The sequence below is a fragment of the Phalacrocorax aristotelis genome, chromosome 1 (genome assembly GCF_949628215.1).
Source record: "Phalacrocorax aristotelis chromosome 1, bGulAri2.1, whole genome shotgun sequence".
Lineage (NCBI taxonomy): Eukaryota > Metazoa > Chordata > Aves > Suliformes > Phalacrocoracidae > Phalacrocorax > Phalacrocorax aristotelis.
This window is the reverse complement of record NC_134276.1, coordinates 202,298,648-202,319,530: the sequence shown is the minus strand read 5'-3', so window position 1 is coordinate 202,319,530 and position 20,883 is coordinate 202,298,648. Positions and strand designations below refer to the sequence as shown.

At 42.9% G+C, this 20,883-nt stretch overlaps 1 protein-coding gene across 5 annotated transcripts in view; it reads left to right on the top strand.

Annotated features, from left to right (window-relative positions):
- ABCD2 (ATP binding cassette subfamily D member 2) overlaps positions 1-19,748 on the top strand; it is a 46,842-nt gene extending 27,094 nt beyond the window's left edge. For 2 of the 5 annotated variants that reach the window (XM_075081338.1, XM_075081337.1), the window contains exons 7-10: positions 4,384-4,529; positions 11,782-11,866; positions 12,598-12,723; positions 15,325-19,748. In XM_075081338.1, the coding sequence (XP_074937439.1) occupies positions 4,384-4,529; positions 11,782-11,866; positions 12,598-12,723; positions 15,325-15,535 (568 nt within the window). In that variant the 3' untranslated portion in view covers positions 15,536-19,748. The other 3 variants (XM_075081340.1, XM_075081339.1, XM_075081341.1) reach the window with 3 other exon arrangements.
- Positions 19,749-20,883: the final 1,135 nt, after the last annotated feature.

Sequence of the window (20,883 nt, the reverse complement as noted above, 5' to 3'; positions counted from 1 at the left end):
TGTTAATCACAGCCTGTGCCAAGGAAGGCTAGGTGAACTTCAAACTGTACCTGGAAGCAGTTCCTTGGGCACTTACATTGGATTAATATCCCTTATCTTCTGATGCCAGCCACCTAATTAAGACATATTTTTGGTCCCTGTGTTATTCCAGGGTGCTTATAACTAAGTCAGACCATTCAGATGGCTTTAAAGACTCTCACAGCGCATATTGATTAGTTGCCGTTATTCTTTAAAATAATATCATGGATGTCAGAACAGGTTATCAGTTCTGTCAGCACAGCTTATTTCACATGGAAGATGAAAACACCTTTAAATTCATTCAGGAAGTATTTGTAAACATTTCAAGTGGATATGGCTTGTTCTGATTTTGGAATGGAAATTTCTTGACATCTAAGCAAGTCATCTTCTTAACTTGCTACCCAAAAGAGTGAAGCCCTCTGCTCTTCAAGACACCGGAGAATTACTAGATGTTAGTGCTGCCTGGTTACAGTGTACAGTGTTAATCTACAGTCCCTCTGAATTGGCATTATACATCTCTCTCTGTGCCTGACAACTGTGGCGTGTAAGTCCCCTGTTTGGAAAGACAAGTGACGGGTTTTGTAGCACCTGCCAATATGTTTTGTAGCACCTGCCCCCTTCTCCCTCCCCAAAGCTAACCGCATTGAAGAGACTGTATTGTTGGCAACACTTGCCCTTCCTCTCCATATGATTTCTCTAATATTTTGCCAACACTGTACGCAATGTCATTTGTCAACAGGGCACTGGGGAATTGTCCATACCGCAGGCTTCAGATTGCAGTAAGTCTTGAGGTCATCTTTCTTTAAAGCCTGCACTGTAAGGCGGAAGCCGTAAGCCTTAGGAATGATGGCTTGTAAAAAGCATAATGAACTTACAACTCTGCAAAGTGAAATGCTAAGCGCACCAAACAGAAATTGGTGATGCAATAAAACTGTCAAACTGACTGAAGAAAGATCAGTTTATGAGAAGTGAAAGTGTCTCTTCTAATAAATGCCTTGAAATTCTGGAAAACCAGGCAAGAATCAGTAAGTTTTCTTAGCTTTATGGAGGTTTGATACCACAGCCTTAAAGAAGGATTACTGATCTTAAATCCTGTCTAAAACCAGTGTAGGGATCTTTTTTTCAGGAGGCAGAGAAAGAAAAAAAATTGCAGAGTTATTACTGTCAAAGGCATGACCTCTGCATGGCAGAGGAACTGCCTTTGGAGTCTGTACGAGTGCTTTCTTTGAGACTGGAACCCAGACACTCTGGCTGAAAGGAAAAACTCCATCAGAAATAAATTAAGTCCAGTTAAACTCGAGTATTACTTCAGGACAAAAAGACTGGTTTTGTTGTTTGAACTGATAAAAATTTGATTAAAACAGTATTTTAACAAGGAGCTTACTGGCAAAGCCAACGTTTCACTGTTGCTGTATCCAGTTACCCATACTTCTTACTCCTTAATGTCTAGCTGTCACACACATGTAACCTCAATTACAATAACATCTGATGTTTAACAGGTTTTAGTGTGTTTGACTTTGTGGTACCCACGATAGGTAAGGAGGTTACTGTCTTCAAGTTACAGATAGAGAAATCTGGTTTAGTATGAGATTATTAGAGTACAAGTTAGATGAGATCTCATCTAACTTTAGCACGTTAGAAGTCAGTTATCTAAGTGGCTCTGTCCACCACTGAGGGAGAAGACACCCCTAGGAGGCAATCAATCCCCGCCCTAAAAAATATGGCATAGACCAACCACAGAGTTGCCTCGCACTGTTGTTTTTGTAGCCCCAAATGAGACATCTCATGCCAAGCAAGATGAAGTGTCCCTTCAGGGACGTGAGTGGCTCTCTATAGGATGGGGGAAGCAGAACATGGTCTCCCACCTCCTGGGAAAGACTTGTAACCATAACCCATTCTTCCTCTCTGCTAGTTAGTCAGTAATTGATGGGGTTTGCTATTCCACTTCAGGCTGGGCTTTTCTTTAATTTTTACAAACTAGGTGGGGAGAGGCATGCTTGGTAGTACTGGTGTGTTTAGCTGGGAGGCCACAAGGAAAATCCAGTTGTACCAGGAAGTGGTGCTGGTGACTCAATAAACAGCATGGCAACAAGTGTCCTGGCGCGGTGCTTTTGAGCATTGCCTTCGCGGATGTGCTGTAGGTTAAATCTCAGAGCTGCTTGTCATTACAGGATCATACTTCACAAGAGTAAGGTATTAAACTCCAGACAAATTATATGATAGGTAACTCTGTTCTCCTTGCCCTTACCAGCAGTTTCACCTAAATTACGATCTTATGCACAACCTGATCTCAACTTTTCTGAGCCCAGGTGGAGTTGCTGTCTTCTGTCCCAGAGATGGCAGCAGTCTGGAGCAAATGGAGTGATTTCTACATATGCAAGAAGTAAAGCCCTTTGGGATTTTAGATGGAGAGTACTATGGAAATGTAATATATCATTACTTTATGAAGTTACATAATTTTTAGAGCTGAGATTTTGCAATATCCCCATTACTGTAAATGGTTCACTGCACTTGATGTAGTGTTCATGCAGCAGCCCATGTGGCAGTCTTCTCACAATAACCACAAAGCACAACAATAAGCAAAGAGGAGCAGCAATGCTTGTATTTGAATTGCGGTTCTGGTTTTGCTCCGTCTGGGTGCCTGCCCACAGCAGGGAGATGACCAAATATTTGTGAGCAGTTCAGATCCCCTGCCCTTCCCACACTCACACAGCTGGTGGTGAAAGTAGTTTAACTATGGGTGGGTACAGACAGTTCACCATGGATGTCTGCAACACTAAAACCAATGCAGCTGATGCCAGCTTGAAAGCGACTTTCAGATCATGTTGCAGCTTTAGTTCTGTAATTCTACATCTGTTGCATTATGAATTCCTTCAAATTACTCTGTGGTGTGTTTTATGGACTCTCAGAATAACAATGGGTAGATCCACCCCTTCTGCAGGCACACCTCCAAGGGAAGGGAAAGGAAGAAGTCTGCCAAGGTGCTACACATCTCTGTGAGGGAAAGCCACTGCTTGGCTGAGACCTTCCCACCTCACAGGTCCAGAGCTCTTCAGAGAAGAAAACTGACCAGTTGTCAATGCACTGTGAAGTTATCGGAGGCAGTTCGCAGTGGCAAGAGCAAGCTGCGTGGAATCCTCCTCACTGCTGGCCCAATTTTAACTGCTCCTCTCTGTCATCATCCCCTGGCACCATAGCTTTAATGTCTTATTGTTTTGGCACATGAACGCAGAGGGAGTTAGTGTAACTCTTGGCACAGAAGGACAGAGTCTGGAGCCTGGCTGTTCTTTAGCTCTGGCCTTCCCTTCCAAACTCAAAATCTCACAGATCATTCTGGGGTCTTTACAGCTTCCAAGAGCTATCAGCAGTGTCTGTGGGACAGGGTGGGTATTTGTCCTTCGCAAGAAATATTTAGAGTAAGACCACAAAAGAGATGGTCAGATAGATGTTTCTTAGATTGCCTTTGCTATCCTAGCCTGAATGGCCAGGTTATCTTGTAGAGAACTGTGAAACTCTTCTTTAAGCTGACTTTATTTAGAGACTAGGAGGATTTTGGGGGCCTGGGCTGTTCCATAGGCTGGGCACAGCTCATGACATTGTGGACTGTCCATAGCCATTCTAGGAACACGGCCATGATTAAGGGCTCTGGGTCCAAAGTGGTTTAGTGAGATGGATGGTATTACCTGGTCTGGGAATGTGGTGATTCAGAAGCTGCTTCATGTACAGCTCAGCCTTGTCTTTGGCAAAGGGAGGCTGATGCTGGGAGGTTTAAGCTGATCAGCCTCTCTAATGTATGCCTTTTTGCGATTCAGAAGCATTACACTGGCTTTTAGAGCCAGCTAAGTTATGCCCAGGCCCAGTTCTGCAGTCCATAGTAGCAGCGTGCAAAGGAGGCTTTCACTGCTCTCTGGCCTGACTTGGGTGTCTCCTGCTGCACCATGGAAGTCTTTCACAGTTTGAGCTGCAACGTTTTTGTTACAATTTAACGTGTGAGTGCTTAATTCGATGTCTAAATCTCTAAGCATACCAAACCTTGAATACAGCATAGTGTTTCCCTGATTCCAAGTGAAAGCATTCATGGTGGGCTATGAAGTGGCTGCTTGTTCTGCCTGATCTGTCATTTTGTTTTCATGCTATTACTATCCCTGTCGCTACCCTGTCGCATAACAGTAGTCAGCTGTTATGGAAACAATACATTGTCCCTAGGTTAAGTTTAGAAAAGCATTCACCCGCCACGCACCCCCAGATAAATCCAGTTTTAGCAACATGGTGTTTGAAGCATTGTACTCTGCTGATAAAGCATCAGCAAGATGCACTCGCTTGGAGCCATGTCCAGATTACTGGTTTCTCTGTATTGTTTCTCAGGCCCTACATGTCCATTGGAACGCTACGTGATCAAGTCATCTATCCAGACTCAGTGGATGACATGCACGAGAAAGGCTACCAAGATCAAGACCTAGAGTGTATCCTGCATATGGTTCATCTGTACCACATTGTTCAAAGAGAAGGAGGTAAATTGCATATTTTTGTAAAAAACTTCAAAAAATCTGTTCCTTGTGTGTGTGTCTCAGTGTGGCTGACCTTTAATTACACTACTGGCAAAACTGGATCCAGACCTTTTGTGGTTGTGGGAGATGCACAACCAGGTAGTTGTTGTTCCTGATGCTAATGGAGGGAGAAGAGATAAGGGCTCCTCTCCTACCCAGTAAATCCATACCCAAGCTGAACATCCTTGTTCTCTTGTAATGGCCAGTCTTTTCATGGAATTGTGGAATCGCTGACCTTCCCTCGTTTTCTTAGAAAATATAACTGGTCTTCAAACTTTGTAATGTCACTGACTACACCAACTTGAAAGCATGTGAATGAAAAGAGAGTCAGGTCTGCTTTCACCTCCCTGGTTTGCAGGATCAGCAGGACTATGTGCCATGAGAAGGAGTGTCTGATACCACACCACCAGAGTGAACAAGTTAAAAATAACCAAACGACACTGGCTGGCAGTAGTGTTGCCATGTACCACTTGCTGTTTAAGTTGCCATGTATTCTCAACATTGTTTGTCCTAGGAGTAGGGGACAGCATAAATACACCAGCACAGTAAATGTCAAGATGCTAAAGGCTTCTTATGTGTGTAAGGAGTGGAACATTTCATGGCTTTTTTTCCAAAGCATAGCAATAATTTTAATCTTTTTGTTCCCACCAGCCACTAATCTCTAGTTTGAATTTCCTGCCCATCATTATACTTTTAAAACAGACATAGGATAAAGTTGGTAACATTGAGGGAGAAGAAGGAGGATCTTCAAACCCCTCTAAGGAGCTCGGGAGTGCTGAATATACCCTGCCCTCTCTCTGCCAGCTGTCAGTGCTGCTTTTCGAGAGGGTACTTCGGGCGCATTGCCTTGTAACGTGTGTGCTTGGTATCTCTCAGGATCATTCTGACAATAGAAAGTAGTGCTTCAGCCATTGGGAATCCCAAGGCAATGTCTAAATTCCTGTTCCTAGATGTCAGTCTGTTGCTCTGTTCAAAAGGCAGAGGGAATATATTATTTCTGATGCATGCATGGACACTCATGTGGTATCTTTTCTGCACATTTTAGAGTGGGGAGTAGTAATTGTTTCCAGCAGCAATTATATACCTACAGATACTTCTCTACCTCGCAATCCTGTTGGTAGACTCTTATCTCTCCATGGTTTAATGTTTCTTTGTTCAGAACTTAATAATGGCCGTTGACCCTCAAGTTGCAATAGAAAATAAGAATCTGCCATCATTCTGATTCATATTATTATTCAGATCTGATACTATGACACAGGATTGAAAAAGCAGAGAGCTAAACTCAGTGACCGGAATAATTGCAGAGAAGGCCTCTGCTCCCTACACTGACATTATAACTGTTCTTGTTGCTATTCCTGAGTCACTTACTTCACTAAGTGAAGTGCCCCAATTGCAGAAGAACAAGCAGATGTGTTGGAATAGGGAGCTGGAAAAGGAGGAGCAGTTAAATTGTCAGTGGCACAAAGCCACTGTGGAGTGTGCATTCATAGCTTGCTGGTACTTGTATATAATGAACAGCACATGACCCTCAGTGGCCAAAACCAAACCCCAGCAGCCTCTGAATGCACATCATTGTGGTTTATAACCCTGCAGCTGGAGCCTGTAAGTGGTGATGGAGCAGTTACTGTGCTCCATGTATGAGATGCCGTTGGCTAGGGTTAGTGTTCTGTATTGCCAAAATGAAAACCCAGGTTTGGATCAGTCTTGCTCTACTTTCTGTGCCAAAGAACATATTTATTGCTGACCCTGTTCTTGCTCTTCTGCCTGCCTGACTGTGGATGAGAGACACGCACAATCTATAAAAAAGTCTAGAGGACACTGCTAATGTTCACTGGTGCTCAGCTGAAACTCCACTCAGGATAAGGGCACACTGCAAAAGTCTACACAAACAAATGTTAAAAAAATGCGTCTTAAGTACTTTGCGATCTAAAATGACAGAAGTGGGCAAAGCCGGAAAACAAGGGGAGAGATTACCACATGCCAGGGAGTTTTTAGGACCGTAATACACTTGTTCCCTTTTCTCCTTGGTCATTTGCAGGACGCAGGTGCCAAGGTAGGAGCAGAGAGCAAATCCGTGACATATGATTTGACACGTTACAAGGATTTCATATGCTTACATAGTCATCAGAGCTCCCCCAGTCTGGGACAAAGACTCATATTCTGGTTTTTTGAACCAGCAAGCCAAGGAAATACTTGTTGAAAGTGAACAACTGAAATTTTTTTTTATACATAGCTGAATTACTTTTTATTAAAATTTGTATTTTATTCTTTTACTTAAAATCAGATTTTTAAACTAAAATGATTTCTATTAAAAATTGAACTTTTTTCTTTGCAAAATAATGAACAATCCCATATAAAGCTTGTAGAACACAGGATTTGCCCCACACCATCTTCTTCCTTTTTGCAAACTGCTTTCACAGACACTGGCATTTTCCACTACAAAAAAGTTTTGCTGAAAAATTCCCAGCAAGTTTCTATTGATATATTATATATACCTTTCAAAAATGTACTACATCTGAAAAAAAATCAATAAAACCATTTTTAGTTATTCAGTTTCTTGTGGATATATGGGATATGTCCATGCTATTTTGAACTGTTTCCATAAACTGTTCTAAGAATGGAGCTATCTGTCAATCATTAAATTATAGAAATCTAATACTATTCTTCAATGTTTTTTTCTGTGCAACCTCTTCTCCTTCAGAGCCTTATCTCTGTCTCTTCCCCTTTCACCTATCCCCGGCGGTATTAAGCGTCTACCAGACAGCAGGATCCTTAGGGCATGACCCTGTTGTGCTTAATTCACCATGGAAGTCACGCATGTATAATACGATGCTTTGCAGTTTTGTGTTCTGCTTCCTGTAAGCAGTTATTAAAAAGCCAGATGGAGCCAGAAATACACAACTCTGACTCAATTTATTTGTCCTGGTGTAACTTTATTGTCTTTAGCTGAATTACTTCCACATTGCATTAGTACAAGGGTCAGCAGATTCCCAAGTGTAAAGTAGCCAACAAGAGCCTGGCGTTGTTCTTGTTGCTCCCAATGGCAAAAATTCCTCTCTTTTTCTAGCTATAAGGTTTGACCCAGTTAGAAGTAAATAGAAGGGGTAACCCCAGTTTGGCATTTAGCTTCCGTGTTACTCCCATGAAACTTTTTTCAGTTGGTAGGAACAGAATACATCAAACCCACCAAAACTGCCAAAATAACAATCCCCCTCCCCACCACCACCATTCCGATGTCGCTGAGCCCAAGCCCTAGAACCCTGGGCAGTTGCTGTTGACAGTAGCCCCCCTTGCTGCTAGGGGCATAATTTCCTTCCCACTGAGGCCCACAGTGACGTTTTTCTCACCTGCTGCATATTAGAGGAATGCCATTTTGTTACTTACGTTTAAATTATCAATAAGGTGGCCCCATCAATGCCTGCAAAGTTGCTAGCTCTACCAGAACAATAATTTCATGTAAAATGAGGGTAGCAAGGAAGGTTGTATTCAGCACAGGTGGTGAAAAGGCATGTCTAGAAATCATGGGTAATAGCATGGACATGCGCAGTAGATATACTGAAAGTGGTTCCTTTTTGACCTGCTTTGAAAATCTGTGTATATTTAGTAAGTGTCAGTCGTGATGCTGCCTTAGGCTGTTGATAGCCTGTCACATGAAAGGAGCCATGAGTACGTGTAGCAGCACGCTGAATGCATGACCAGGCCTGTCAGGTTGGGGCAGATGACATTACTGAACAAGTTTAACCTGTTTATGGTTTCTCATCACCTCAGATTATAATTATTCTTCATTAGTTTGCACATTTGTCGTATATTTGGGTCTTGTCCAGGGAAGCTTTGTGCTAGGCCACATATAAACACACAGACAAGCACACTTCATCCACTGAGATTTTTTCATCTGATCATTTTAGCCCTGGATTCACTTTTGTTACTGGTACCAGCAGGAACTCTGGAGTGCTCTGCTGCCTTTTCCAGTGGCTCTGAAATCCAGAGACACAAATGCCTGCAGTGTCATGCTGAGCTGGGGCTCACGCAGTTGATGGTCTCTTTTGTTCCTTCCTCAGCTAAGGATTGTCCTTGCATATTCATCCTGCACAGCACCTGGGCTCTCTTCCATTTTGACAACTGCCTGGGGACATGTGCTGCGCAAGAGGCCTCCATGTTCAAAAACTCACCAGGGTGGACTCTCTGGCTGCAGTTTGCTATGGTAGCCTTTCTTCTGACATGAAGCTGTAACACTCCAGTCCATGTCTGATGAGGTGCATTGGAGTGTAGATCTGGAAAATTAATTTTTAAGTGTATATTTTCATGGCAGCTGAATGCTCTGTCTGGTATGTAAGTGGGAGGATTCACAAGGATGAAGGGTACACAACACTACAGACCCCAGATGTAACCCCTTTTTTTTGTCAAATTTAGCTTGCTTTTTCCTTCAGAGAAATTGAGGTAAAAGGAATTATAAAAGAAGCCATGAAAGAAAATGAAATGCTGCTCTCATGAGGCTATCACTAGTTTCTGCTGACAGCTGTATGTATTTCTACTACTTTTACTCTGCCCCAGCACATTACACATGCTCTTTTGTCTTACTGGTTGCAGAAGGCATTTCTGTGACACCCAGTGTTCATCACATCAACATCATACCATGTGCAACCAAAGGCTACATGTAGCAAGAGACTGGGCAAGGAATTTGGACTCTGAAAGCCAGGATTATGTTTGTACCTACCGAGAGATTTGTGCTTCATTCATGGACAAGCCAATTCATTTCTTCTGCATTCATGGACATGCCATTTAATTTCTTAATTTGTAAAGTGTTTGTAGCTATGGATGACATAAGCCACTGACTTGGCTGATATTTTCAGAACACTGACGATCTTCACTGACCTGTGCCATGTCAGCAGGAAAAGAAAAGAAACAAGTAGGTGCATTATTGTTAATGAACAGTAGGGAGTCTGTTTATTGTGAGTTACAATGCTTAAGTGTTCAGAGGAAATTGTTCAGACATAAGAAAATAATTTTTCAAAGGGATAGTATTAAAATGGATCCTTCCTTATCTGTTCTTTGAGACATTCCCAGTGGCAAATAGGAAAATCTGGGGAGGGAGCTAGGCAGGAAGATACAAGACGCACCTCTAATATTCAGTTTGAATGTAAGTTGAAGTGACCACAGAGATGACCATTGTATCCTGGTAAACAGAGGCTAAATCATTCACCTGTAGAGGAAATAATGGAATGATTTTGCTGACAAGACCCCCTTTCGTCTTTTAATAAGTCTTTTTAAACAAGGCTGATCTGGAAGAAACTGTATGAACACAGGCACTGCTCCCCCAGGCACATGTGCACACATGTGGATGCACCCACACCCTAGCTCAGGTCCAGACCGCTGGGGTTCATCTATATTCTCGGCTTAAACGTAACGGAATGTAAGCAGCAGCCTGAACCTTGTCTTCAGAAGCATAGTTGTTTCTATGGCTTTCATGAAGGACCATTCCTACCCCTTGCCCCTAGAACCCCGTGCCAAAAAGGAGAGCTCCAGGTGTTTTACAGCCTTTTTTGGAAGCTGAAGGTGTCAGTGGAACAGCACTCCAGCTCTCTGCGTGGTCACAGCACCAGGACTGCTCAGCAGCAGCAGCCTCTGTCTGTCTGTTCCCTTTACCAAAGTTCATCCAATGGTGATTCAGTTAATCATTGCACAACTCGGTCTTTGCTAGGAGCCTGCTGATAGAAAGCACTGTATGCTCCCCCGGGGGAGCGCCCACTGGGATCCTTAAACAAGAATGGAAGGAAACTAAGGAAAAACAATAGAATCGCTAAAGGTGATGTATTTCTGATGGGTGTGTGCATGCCTGGCTTTTAAATCTAGCTATATACACATGTAATAAAAAATCATGACATTATATTTTGCAATTTTACATAGAGAAAATTATTGGAATTCAGTCTCTAGCATTATCAGTTCCTGTTTTCAGTCACACACCCTGTCACCAGATGCTTCACAAAGGTTTTGTTCAGTCCTCCAAGTCCTGGCGTAGCACCAAGCACAGGCAGAGCACTCCCCAGCCTCCTGCACCTTCACAAGCCCCACTTTTCTCACCTTTGTTCAGGTGTCAGAAATGACACAGCCCACCCTCCTTGCTTGACCTTGTTTACACTCTCTTCTGGCAAATTTTTATTTTCAGTTGGGCAGTGGCAGAAAAGGGTTTTTGGTTGTGTTAATTTTTTAGTTACAGTGCTTCTGGGCTGATTTGGAAAAATGTTCTCTTCCTCGCTTGGCCCCACTCCAGCTGCCTGTCTCAGGAGTAGGTGATCTATTGAGAGAAACATGATATCAGATTTTCTCTACATCCACACTCTCCCTTTTCAAAACTCATCTATTTTGCTACTCTTTCCATCTGGATTGTTTGATGGAAAACTTATTTTCAGTAGGGTAATTTGGGATTTGAAGTTTTTCATTAGTGAGAGTGAATCATGCCAGACTACTCGTAGAAACACCAGTCCGCCATAAGATGTCAGATAAAATGCATCACGCTCTGGTTGCATGTACCTGAAAGTGATAAAGAAAAAAATCAGCTAGAGGCCATGCAGAATATTCAATAAGGATACTAAGCGTTGTAACAGTTGTGGGTCATTTCTAAATACAAGGTAGCGGGAAGTTTGTATAGAAAATCCTCCTGTCTGTGTATGGCTTTGTATGCTAGCTGCTTGTCTGTGCACACAGAAAGCATCCCTGCATCTGCATCTGTGTTTCTGTTGAGTTTGCTGACAGTTATTCCTTGCCTACAGTAGTGAGTGGAGTCCAGCACTGCTCTTTATGTTTTTTACACTTCATTTCTTTGAATTTCTTTTAAAATTTCCACTCACACCTTTTAAGAAAGAATAGCAAATTCTATAAAACAAACATGACAGAATAAAATGATTAGTTATATACAGGTGAAAAATGTTTTTTCCAAAGAGATGGTAAGTCAAGTTTTTTTGACAATACCTACATGACCAAGAAGGTTAAATTCAACTTTCAAAATTGACATGATATTTGGGACATTTTTCCAATAGAGTGCTAGTGGAAAGGCATTGAGGTATTTCAGAAGATGTGATCCAGAGCCCTAAGAGGTCTCTTCTGCAATGGAAATACTCTATGATTTTGGTTGCAGATTGCAGAGGTGTTGCAAGTGAAGCTGCATTTCCTTCATAAACTTGTGTTGTCCTGACACATTTTGTTTGCATTTTTTTAAAAGGCTGGGATGCCATCATGGATTGGAAAGATGTCTTATCAGGAGGAGAAAAACAAAGGATGGGCATGGCTCGGATGTTTTACCACAAGTAAGTATTTTGATTTGTTCTTTAAGTAGCATCTGAAAATGAGAAAGAGTTTTGCAGGTTTGCTGTAATAGTTTGAGCAGTAGCAGACTAGAGTCTACATGCAGTATGCAGTACTGCTAGACAGTTGTGTAGGACTGCAGACCTTGTCGTTTATTCATACAAGCTCTGCTTTTAGTTTGGGTAATTCTCCTTACTTAAGTTTTGCTTTTGGCCACATAACGTTACATTTTCCAGATGTCCCTTTCTTTAACATCTCAGGCACAAACACCTTCTCTGCATCTCTCCTACAAATATTGCAGAAGTCTGATGGACTGTTGCAGAGGCTATGGGAATTTGAAAGCCAAGCTCCAAAACTTTTCGGTTTTGGAGATTGCAAGGAAGCAGGGGCAGCCCAGTCCTTATATAGCAGTGCATAGAAAGTTTCTGAGTTGGCTGCAGCTACTGCATGACTTGATGACAGGACAGAATAATACTAGGTCAAACTAGAAGATGTTAGATCGCTGTGTACTCAGATGGACCAAGAAATAAGCCCATTTTTCCTGGAAGCTGACTCTGCACCTGAATAGTGCATGGAAACGTTATGTTGTTGCTAGCAGCTGCCACCTGTAGATGAGGGATGGCTCTCTGGCAAAAATAGCTCTCTCCTTTCTGTTGTCCTTTCAATTAAACATCATACATGGGAATACTGTCCAAAACATAGACAAGTCATGTTCTTTATCTGCTTTTGAAAGGCCGAAATATGCATTGCTGGATGAATGCACGAGTGCTGTGAGCATTGATGTTGAAGGAAAGATATTCCAAGCTGCAAAAGCTGCTGGGATATCCCTGCTTTCTATAACACACAGACCTTCTCTTTGGTAAGTATGTTCAGGCATTTGTCACGGTCTTGCTTTTAGCTTTCTGACAGGCAGTGGATTGACCTTTATTCTTTGTAATAGGGCAGTTGTTTAATATCTACTGCACTATCTAAGATAACTTGGTACAGTAATAGTGATGTAAATGCATTTCGCATTGATTTTTTCATTCTTTGACAGGTATTTATTCCTCCCTCTTATTTTTTTTTTCAAATGTGTTTCAGTTATTAACTATTAATAGTAACATGCAGGTATCTAAGAGGCAATTAATTAGTCCACCACACCACAGCCACAACAGACGTCACCAGATTATTCTGTGAAGGTGAAAAGATACATGAGCTGTCCTGGGCAAATTTACCAGTGCAGGGAGAAGATGGGAAACATGGCAAGTGGTTAAACTACTCTTTGTTCTTCCATAAGAGAAATACATCCGGCATTTTAACTTCAGTTGTGTCTTCTATCTGCAGGGTTTGTGAGCTTTCAAACTTTGATCATCTATTAAGAAAAGAAATATCATAATTCTGAGAAACATCGTTGTAGTGAGGGACTACTAAGTATAGAAGAGTCCCTTAAAGGAAATAAATGTAGTTACTGGATACATAAAACAACCAAATACTTTAAAGGGCAAAAGGAGATCAAGAAGGTGTAAGGTAACATCAGCAGACACTATTTGTTCTGAACTCCTTGATCTCTACTGTCAGATTGTTTACTTTTTTTTAAACTGATAACAAAATCCATTACCAGTCTGTTGCCTTAAAGGAAAGAAACTGTATCAGTGTCTGCTTCTCTGAAAAAGTTTCCCCAGCATTCCTCCTTCCTCTGTGTAGACGGTGACAGTGGAAATGGCTTTTGTTGGATCAGGACCTAAATGTTAAGAAAAAATGGGTATTCTGATAGGAAAAACATGTCACATAGGTATTTGTTTTAAAAATAATTTAGATTGCACTTAAAAATAGTATTGATTTTTGTAAAGTTTGGCATTATTTAAAAACCACTGCTCAAGAAAACAAGTATTTGAGAGCATCTCACCTATAAATAGTGACGATGCAGAGGGAATTTTTGCAAAAGAACTTGTGAGAAAGATCTCTTGAGACCATTTTCCTGCCGACATTTCTTGTTCCCTAGCACTAGTGCTATTCAGGAAGGTTTGGGAATGTTCTTATAACCTCCAAAGTATTACTGAAATTATCAGACATCTGGTGACTTGTGGGGTTCTGGAGAAGTAAGCATAAGCGCTGAGTATTTAGAATTAAGCATCAGATGCCTTTAGCTTAGGTATGCTTCCACAGGGACTGCACTGCATAGACAAAAACTGGGTTCACATGCTGTTTTCTCCTCCTCAAGATGGTACCAGGAAATGTTTGCTCTTTTGATTAAAATATTGGCTACTTTCCTAGACCACAAACATTGAATGTCTCAATCAGCTATCTTAGCTTCCTGACTTTTTTGGGTTTTGGTGGGGGAAAAGTAGAGGGATACGTTAAGCATTTGGTGTCACAAAGAATAATATGCATGAAGTGGTGAATATAAGCCTGGAGTTGAATCTCTTTTGAGTCCCATGTCATAAGCTATTGAGTTTATTAAACTGTCACATTCCCTGGATGGGATTTATAATCACTGTTTTATGATGCATCTCATCTTTTATAATTTATAGTGATAAATTACACAGTCATACCAGCAGCTCTGAGGGAACTCTCTACTCCTTCTCTTGCACCTCCTGATAAATGTCTTGTCAGGTCTTGACAAACTCCACATGTACACCTTTGAATATTTTCAGTGCACACACCCTGATACTCACTGAAAGATCTGTGTAGGAGTCACAGGCTTTTTTATTTTGGACCTTTGCAAACTGAACCATGATTTAGGACTGGAGGTTTCTTTAGCCAACCTTGTAAGATGCAGCGAAATGGACTGAGGTGTAATTTTAACAAACTAGAGTTTTATCAGTAGCATCAGGTGCACTGTGCCTGCCTGAATGTATTTTCTGCTAAGGAGGTAAAACCGCTCTCAGAAAGCAAGGTAAATAAAATAAAATGGGACTAGCATTCGTGGGGGAGACGGGAGCCTTTTCTGCCACTGCTGTTCAAGCACCTGGACAAAAAGGAATCTGTTGGAGCTGCAGTGAAGGCAACTGTAGCCACAGACAATGTTTCTAAGAGAGAGGCAGAAAGAGGGAGGCTGCCACCTTGCCAGGGGCAGCAGATGCTGAGGGGATCCTCCACATCCCTGCTGCCTGCTCCTGCCAGCATCACTGCAGATAAGACCCTCAGCGAGCCTGGCCATGGGGGCTGCTTGAGGCAACACCACCCTGGCTGGGGAGCCCACACCAGTGCTGATAGCCTACAGCTGGCAACCCACTGCTGCGTTTCACTAGATGGCCTGGGGAGGTCCTGATGACAGGCTTTGAAATACCCAAATCCTTTTCGAAAGAGTGTCCTGGGACTATGAGTCACTGAAAAAAAGTCATACCCATTGATCCAAAACCGGGCAGCTCTCAACTTCCTGACAGGCACCATTGAAAAGAGACACGAACATCCAAATTTGCGTACAAAGATGAACCATCTGTTTCCTGAGCCATTACTAACGTTTTAATTTTTACCGCAGGAAGTACCACACTCACTTGCTGCAGTTTGATGGACAAGGTGGCTGGCGTTTTGAGCAGTTGGACACTGCTATCCGTTTATCACTGAGTGAGGAAAAACAGAGACTGGAATCCCAGCTTGCAGGAATTCCTAAAATGCAGCAGAGACTGAATGAACTGTGTAAAATCTTGGGAGAAGACTCAGTGCTTAAAACAATGGACAAAGAAGAATAAATAATTTATGTTTTATGTTTTTAAAAGTATTTTTTTAGTTAAAAGCATTACAAATTCAGCCATTATCCTTTGCATGCATTGTGATAGAGGCTTAGAGCATAGAGAAACACAGCCAGCAGAAACTAATGCTCTGAATGCTATGTAAGACTTTAGCGTTTTAGTATTAAGGAAGAAAGTTGTTGAACTGTGAAAAAACAATAAGCAAGTGCACAGCGTATAAGATTAGTCATTGCAGCTTATGTTAATTCCTAGTGAAAGCCCGATTCACTGCAAAAAAATACCAACACACTTCAGTAACGTAGGCGCATTTTTGCCCGAGACTTGGCCTGCAGAATGTGCTCTTGTACCAGGTCACTGTGTGCGTATGATATGCCTGCTACGCAGAGCAAAGCTGGCATGAACCTCAGGCATGGAGCACGGCAGAGGCAGCATCTGGGTGAGTATGCAGATGCATGCAAAAATCTCATTTGGGTATAAGAAACGTTCTTTCAGCCCATGTAAAACCAAACTCCTGTCCTACTACTGAATCACATACACTCCTTTACCTGCATTTCCATAGGAAATAACATAATAGGCTGTCCAGAAGACAACTGTCTGAGCAACCCGCTGCCCTCGCAACAGAGAAGCAGGGATAGAGCTAAATATGTAATATACTTGTGCTGTACTTTATGCCATTATGCTTAGCTTCAGAGGCTCTTTGCCCTTCATGATACATCAGTTTCTCTGGGGGATTATTTATGTCCCCTATTTAGTAACCTGGGGGCGGGGGGGGTGTGTGGAGCACTGGGCCTGGCATCAAGTGACTTAGTTTTTGCTTGACAAGTCATTCATCTGCTCCATGGGTCTGATCCAGCTGGTGTCCATCTCTGACCCAGTAGTTCTGTCGGTAAAATCACAATATAGGCACCTGTTTGTTCCATGAGACACTTTGTGATGAGAAGGACTGTAGGAGAGCCAAATGTCAGTTACTAACACTAGACTGAATTCTCAGGCATGGCTGTCCTGACAATTAAAATGCTCAGCGCTTAAAAAGGTCTGTGAAAAGTTAGTGCGTTTTGTAACTACTAATTAATATGCCTGCCGTATTTTGGTAGAGTGGCTGAACACTGCCCTCCCCATGAGCAAACTCATCAATTAACAGCTTTGTTTTCAGAGGCACTCACCGATTGTCCCATCTGCTTTTCAGTTCAGTAGGAACCTGGTCCCCAGTCAGTCAGAAGGTGCTTTAAACAGAAACCCCTAAGACAGTGCTGGCGTGAGTGCCTTGCAGGAGGCAAAACCCAGTGAATTAGAAAAAAAGATGTAAATAGTTCTGCTCTCTCTGACTGCAAGTGCATGGCAAATGGGCAGCTCAGGAATTAAGATCAAGAGGAGTAAGAGGCTTTGCAGATGGGTGAATAGCCTTAGCCGAGATGTAGCAGTCCTGAAGTTTGTTGGTTCTTTTTTTCCTAGAAGTGTGATTCCTCAGAAGATTTCTGTCCGATGTGCTTAGTTTGACAGGGGCAATACATAAGCTGTTAAGAACTGTTAAGAGAGGAGAAATATTTTGGTTGTATTTGCTTAGCTGGGAATGTTTGAGCACCCTGAAGTTAATATAAATTGTTTAGTTGTTCTGATTGCTTCAAGAACAAGGGGAAGGTGAAGTAACTCCACCTGCCAAATCCTTGTCCAGTGCACTAACCCTTAGCCCATCTTCTCACTGTGTGCTCATCTTGCTGCTTGATATGCACTTACACCAGAAAACGGAGTAAGTCTGCTCCCTGTCCTGCTCTTCCGGAGTCTCTGTCTTGAATGTAACCCTGTAACTTGTCCTGGTGACAACAGTGTGTTCCTCTCATTAGTTTTCTTTGTAGAGCCCCCTGGGACATCTCACTGACACAGAAAGGAATGTTCTTGGGAACCTTTGAAAGGGATGAGAAAAAGTTCAAGATAATAAGATGTGAAGTGCAGACTGGAGGTCACTGCTGTAGTGGATGACATGTGCATGCATTTTAATTTCCAAGTGTCTCTGCTTGTCCCCCTCCCTGAAGGCTAACTTTCTTCCTTCTCATCTTCAAAGAAAAATTCAGAACTGCTAAGGAAAGAAAGAAGTCAGCCAAGAATCTGTTCTCGGTGAGCATAAATGAGATGACTGATGATGTTAAAGGCTTGCACGTTTCTGAGTTATGTTTCTCTAAGATGGAGATGAATCAGGCACGCACCATGTGCATGCCCCTGTCCCAGCTGCAGCATATCCTGCTAGTGCAGAGCAGCCAAAAAGCCACCTCTCCACAAGCCTCTCCCCAGGCAGGAGCTGAGGTGGAGGAGGGGGCATTAGTGTTCCCCACCCCTCTGCTAAGCACTTTACTATGTGGCTGGGAGCTAAACCAGGGTTGTCCAGTCCTCGTATGAGTAGGACACTGAAAATGGTGAGCAAGTGGCCCAGTTCAGCACAGCTCCAGAAATGGCCCTGCATGCTCCCGGCCTCCCACCAAAGCTCTGCCATGGCGCTCGGCTGTTAGGAACCATTACGGGCAAGCGCAGTGCCTGAAATCGGCGGTACCACCTTGCAGAGGTCGAAGGTGGCCATCCCTTGTGGCACAACAGAACCATATCTTCTGAGGAAACTGTGTTTAGAAGTAGAAAGTTTGTTTGCTGTTTTTTTTAAGTGAGATTATGCATAAAACTTACAAAAGTTACGTACATTACTCATGAAATTTTAATGACAACTGAAATTGCACCAGGATTGATGTAATAGTATTTTCCTTGATGTTGCTATTTCTTGGATCCAGTAAGAGGCATAACCATTCCCATTCAGTAATATAGCATAAAATACCCTAGCATCTCACTCAACTATTTACAGTCTTGTAGGCCTGACAAGAACATTAGAGGATGGTATGAGAAGAAACCCTTCACTAAATAGGAGTAATCTGACTATTCTGGGTAATACCAAGCCAGTTTTAGAAGAATTTCCTGTACTGGTGGCTCATTATTTTTATAGTTAGTTTTCTGGCTGGAAGAGAAGCTGCCCTGGAGATTTTCTCTGCAAACTTTCTGAGTTGTTCCAAGGGCTAAATGAGATGGGAGTCTCCAGTTCTGTTTCTGGAGAGTTTTACCTCTGGTGTAACAGAGGGCACAAGCCCTGCCCGAAGCGCTGCTTCGGACCCAGCTGGGAAAACACGAGCAGAGGTGCACGCTGCCTGCACAGGGAATAGCTCAGGGAGACGCTGTTCTGGAGCTGAGACACAGGGAGTGCTTGGCCCTTGCAGTGCGAGAGGGTCAGAGCAGGGCAGGGTGCCTTGGTGGAATCCTTTCTTGTGGTGCAATGAGAGCTGCAACGTTCATTCCCTTTCTGGCATTCAGGAGCTGCGAGTCCCCAGGGGGCTGAGGAAGTGACTTTCTGGCCACCTTTCTGCCTGTCATATCTAGCTGGAGCTAGCCAGATCCAGCTCGTCATGTCACGGCACCTGTGCGTTCAGGGCTACATACTGCAAAGTGCTCGGTGCACCTAGCCTCCTGCGAGCACCCTCTCATCCCCCAGCACTCAGGGCAGACTGGACTTGCCCGGGCCTACATACTGAGCAGAATTCATAGCAGTCTTAGGAATGGAATAACTGTACAATAAAAATATGAATTATCCACATCAGTTCATTCAGGTAATGCTGGGATTTTTTGCAAGAATCTTCAGAATGGGAGGACGCAATTTTTGTGCATGGGATTTCAGTATTTTAACCTAGGAAGAGTTTGTTTTTCACTTAGTTTTGGGACCAGACTAATTCCTGGTTTAGACTTGGAAGCCTTCCTTCTGCAGGGGTAGAAAACCCTGCGTATCTTTTAAAGGAGTTTTTTGAAGCAGGTGGGATTTGTATTTGAGTGAGGAATGAAGGACTGGGTATTCAATGGAATATTTTAGGGGAAAATGCAATAAAAATTATATCCTAAAACAAATGAACACATCTACAGTCCCTTCAATATGTCTGAATGATGATAATGCATGTCAAAGTCAAGTTCCTGAGCCTGTGATCAGAGATTTCATTCATACATGGAATGAAATCCCCCTACTGAGCTGTTCATGAAGCTTAAGAGAACTGAACTGCTAACTGAATGTGTCTTTGTTTTGTTTATGTTTGATATTAATGCCTTTTAAGAGCAGAAAAATTTATAAAGCAATAAATTATGCTTTAGAGTTGTAATTTATTCCAGCCTCAAATAAAACATGTTGCATTTACTTTGAGTTTACAGTGTTCCGTATGAATCATTCATGTAGCAGTCAGGACCTGCCTGCCTGTGCTCTGGGAGCCCCTTCCCATCCCTTGTTGCTGTGATGGAAAGCTTGGGGTAGATGTTGCGTGTTTGCAAGTTAAAACAAATGTTTCATTCCTAGATCAGGCTGGCGTCAAAGGCTGCTGTGGGGTTTCTCACGTCTCATGCGCATCCACTTCAGCATGGAACTGATTCATGACAGGAAGGTGACAAGAGCTGTCACTACTTGCTGGGGAGTTCTGCAGGGAGGGTGGGTGTTGAGAAATGTGCCAGAGGATGGTGTCAGTAGCGCAACTTCAGGTGACCTCAGCAGCATCACTCTCAAAGGTCATTATTATGGTCTTTGTAAGATAAAGTTATGCAAAAAGCATCAATGCCACAAATATTACAAGCAAGTGCCCATGCTGGCCTAGAAAAGGAAAGGGTTTTTTTTCTTAGGGATTAAGATAAAAAATACTGTCTCTAGCCCTTCAGACTACCAGGAATATGAGGATATCGGTTGACTCCTTAGCACCCAGAGCTGGCTTGTGTCTAGCCCCTTCCCAGCTGCCTGGCAGGGGATGGTGAGGTACTGTGTGGTGGTACAGGACCTGGATTATGCAGCTGAGGAGCCCATGGTGATGGTGGTCACTTGAGAACTAGGTCCTAACGTGTAACTGAAGGCCTGTCCCCTGTGCCTCCCCTCCAGCTACGGCACCCACTCGGAGAGCACCAACAGAGAGTAAAGTGTAGGACACGAGCCACGGGAAATGCATTTTTGGGTATCTCTTGGGGGGCTGTATCACTGTGCTGGAGCTCATGCATCAGACCAGGAGGAGACAGGCTATATTGTAGTGGGGAAGGTGAGCCGAGAGCTGCAAGGCTGCACTTGAGTTTCACTTTTTGTTGGTAAGACATGCTTTGGTGTCTGCTCGTTGGAGAGCATTCCTGCTTTCTGATCAGGCCACCAGAGGACTGGCACCAAGCGTTCACTGTGAAGCGCTGGAGCCCTGAGCCTTTGCCCAATGGTTAAGTATTCCCAGAAGAGACAGGACAGCAAGGCTCGTATCACAGCAGCAAAAAGGACTCAGGAAATACTCAGAGCAGAGGTGTTCAAAGACTTCCCA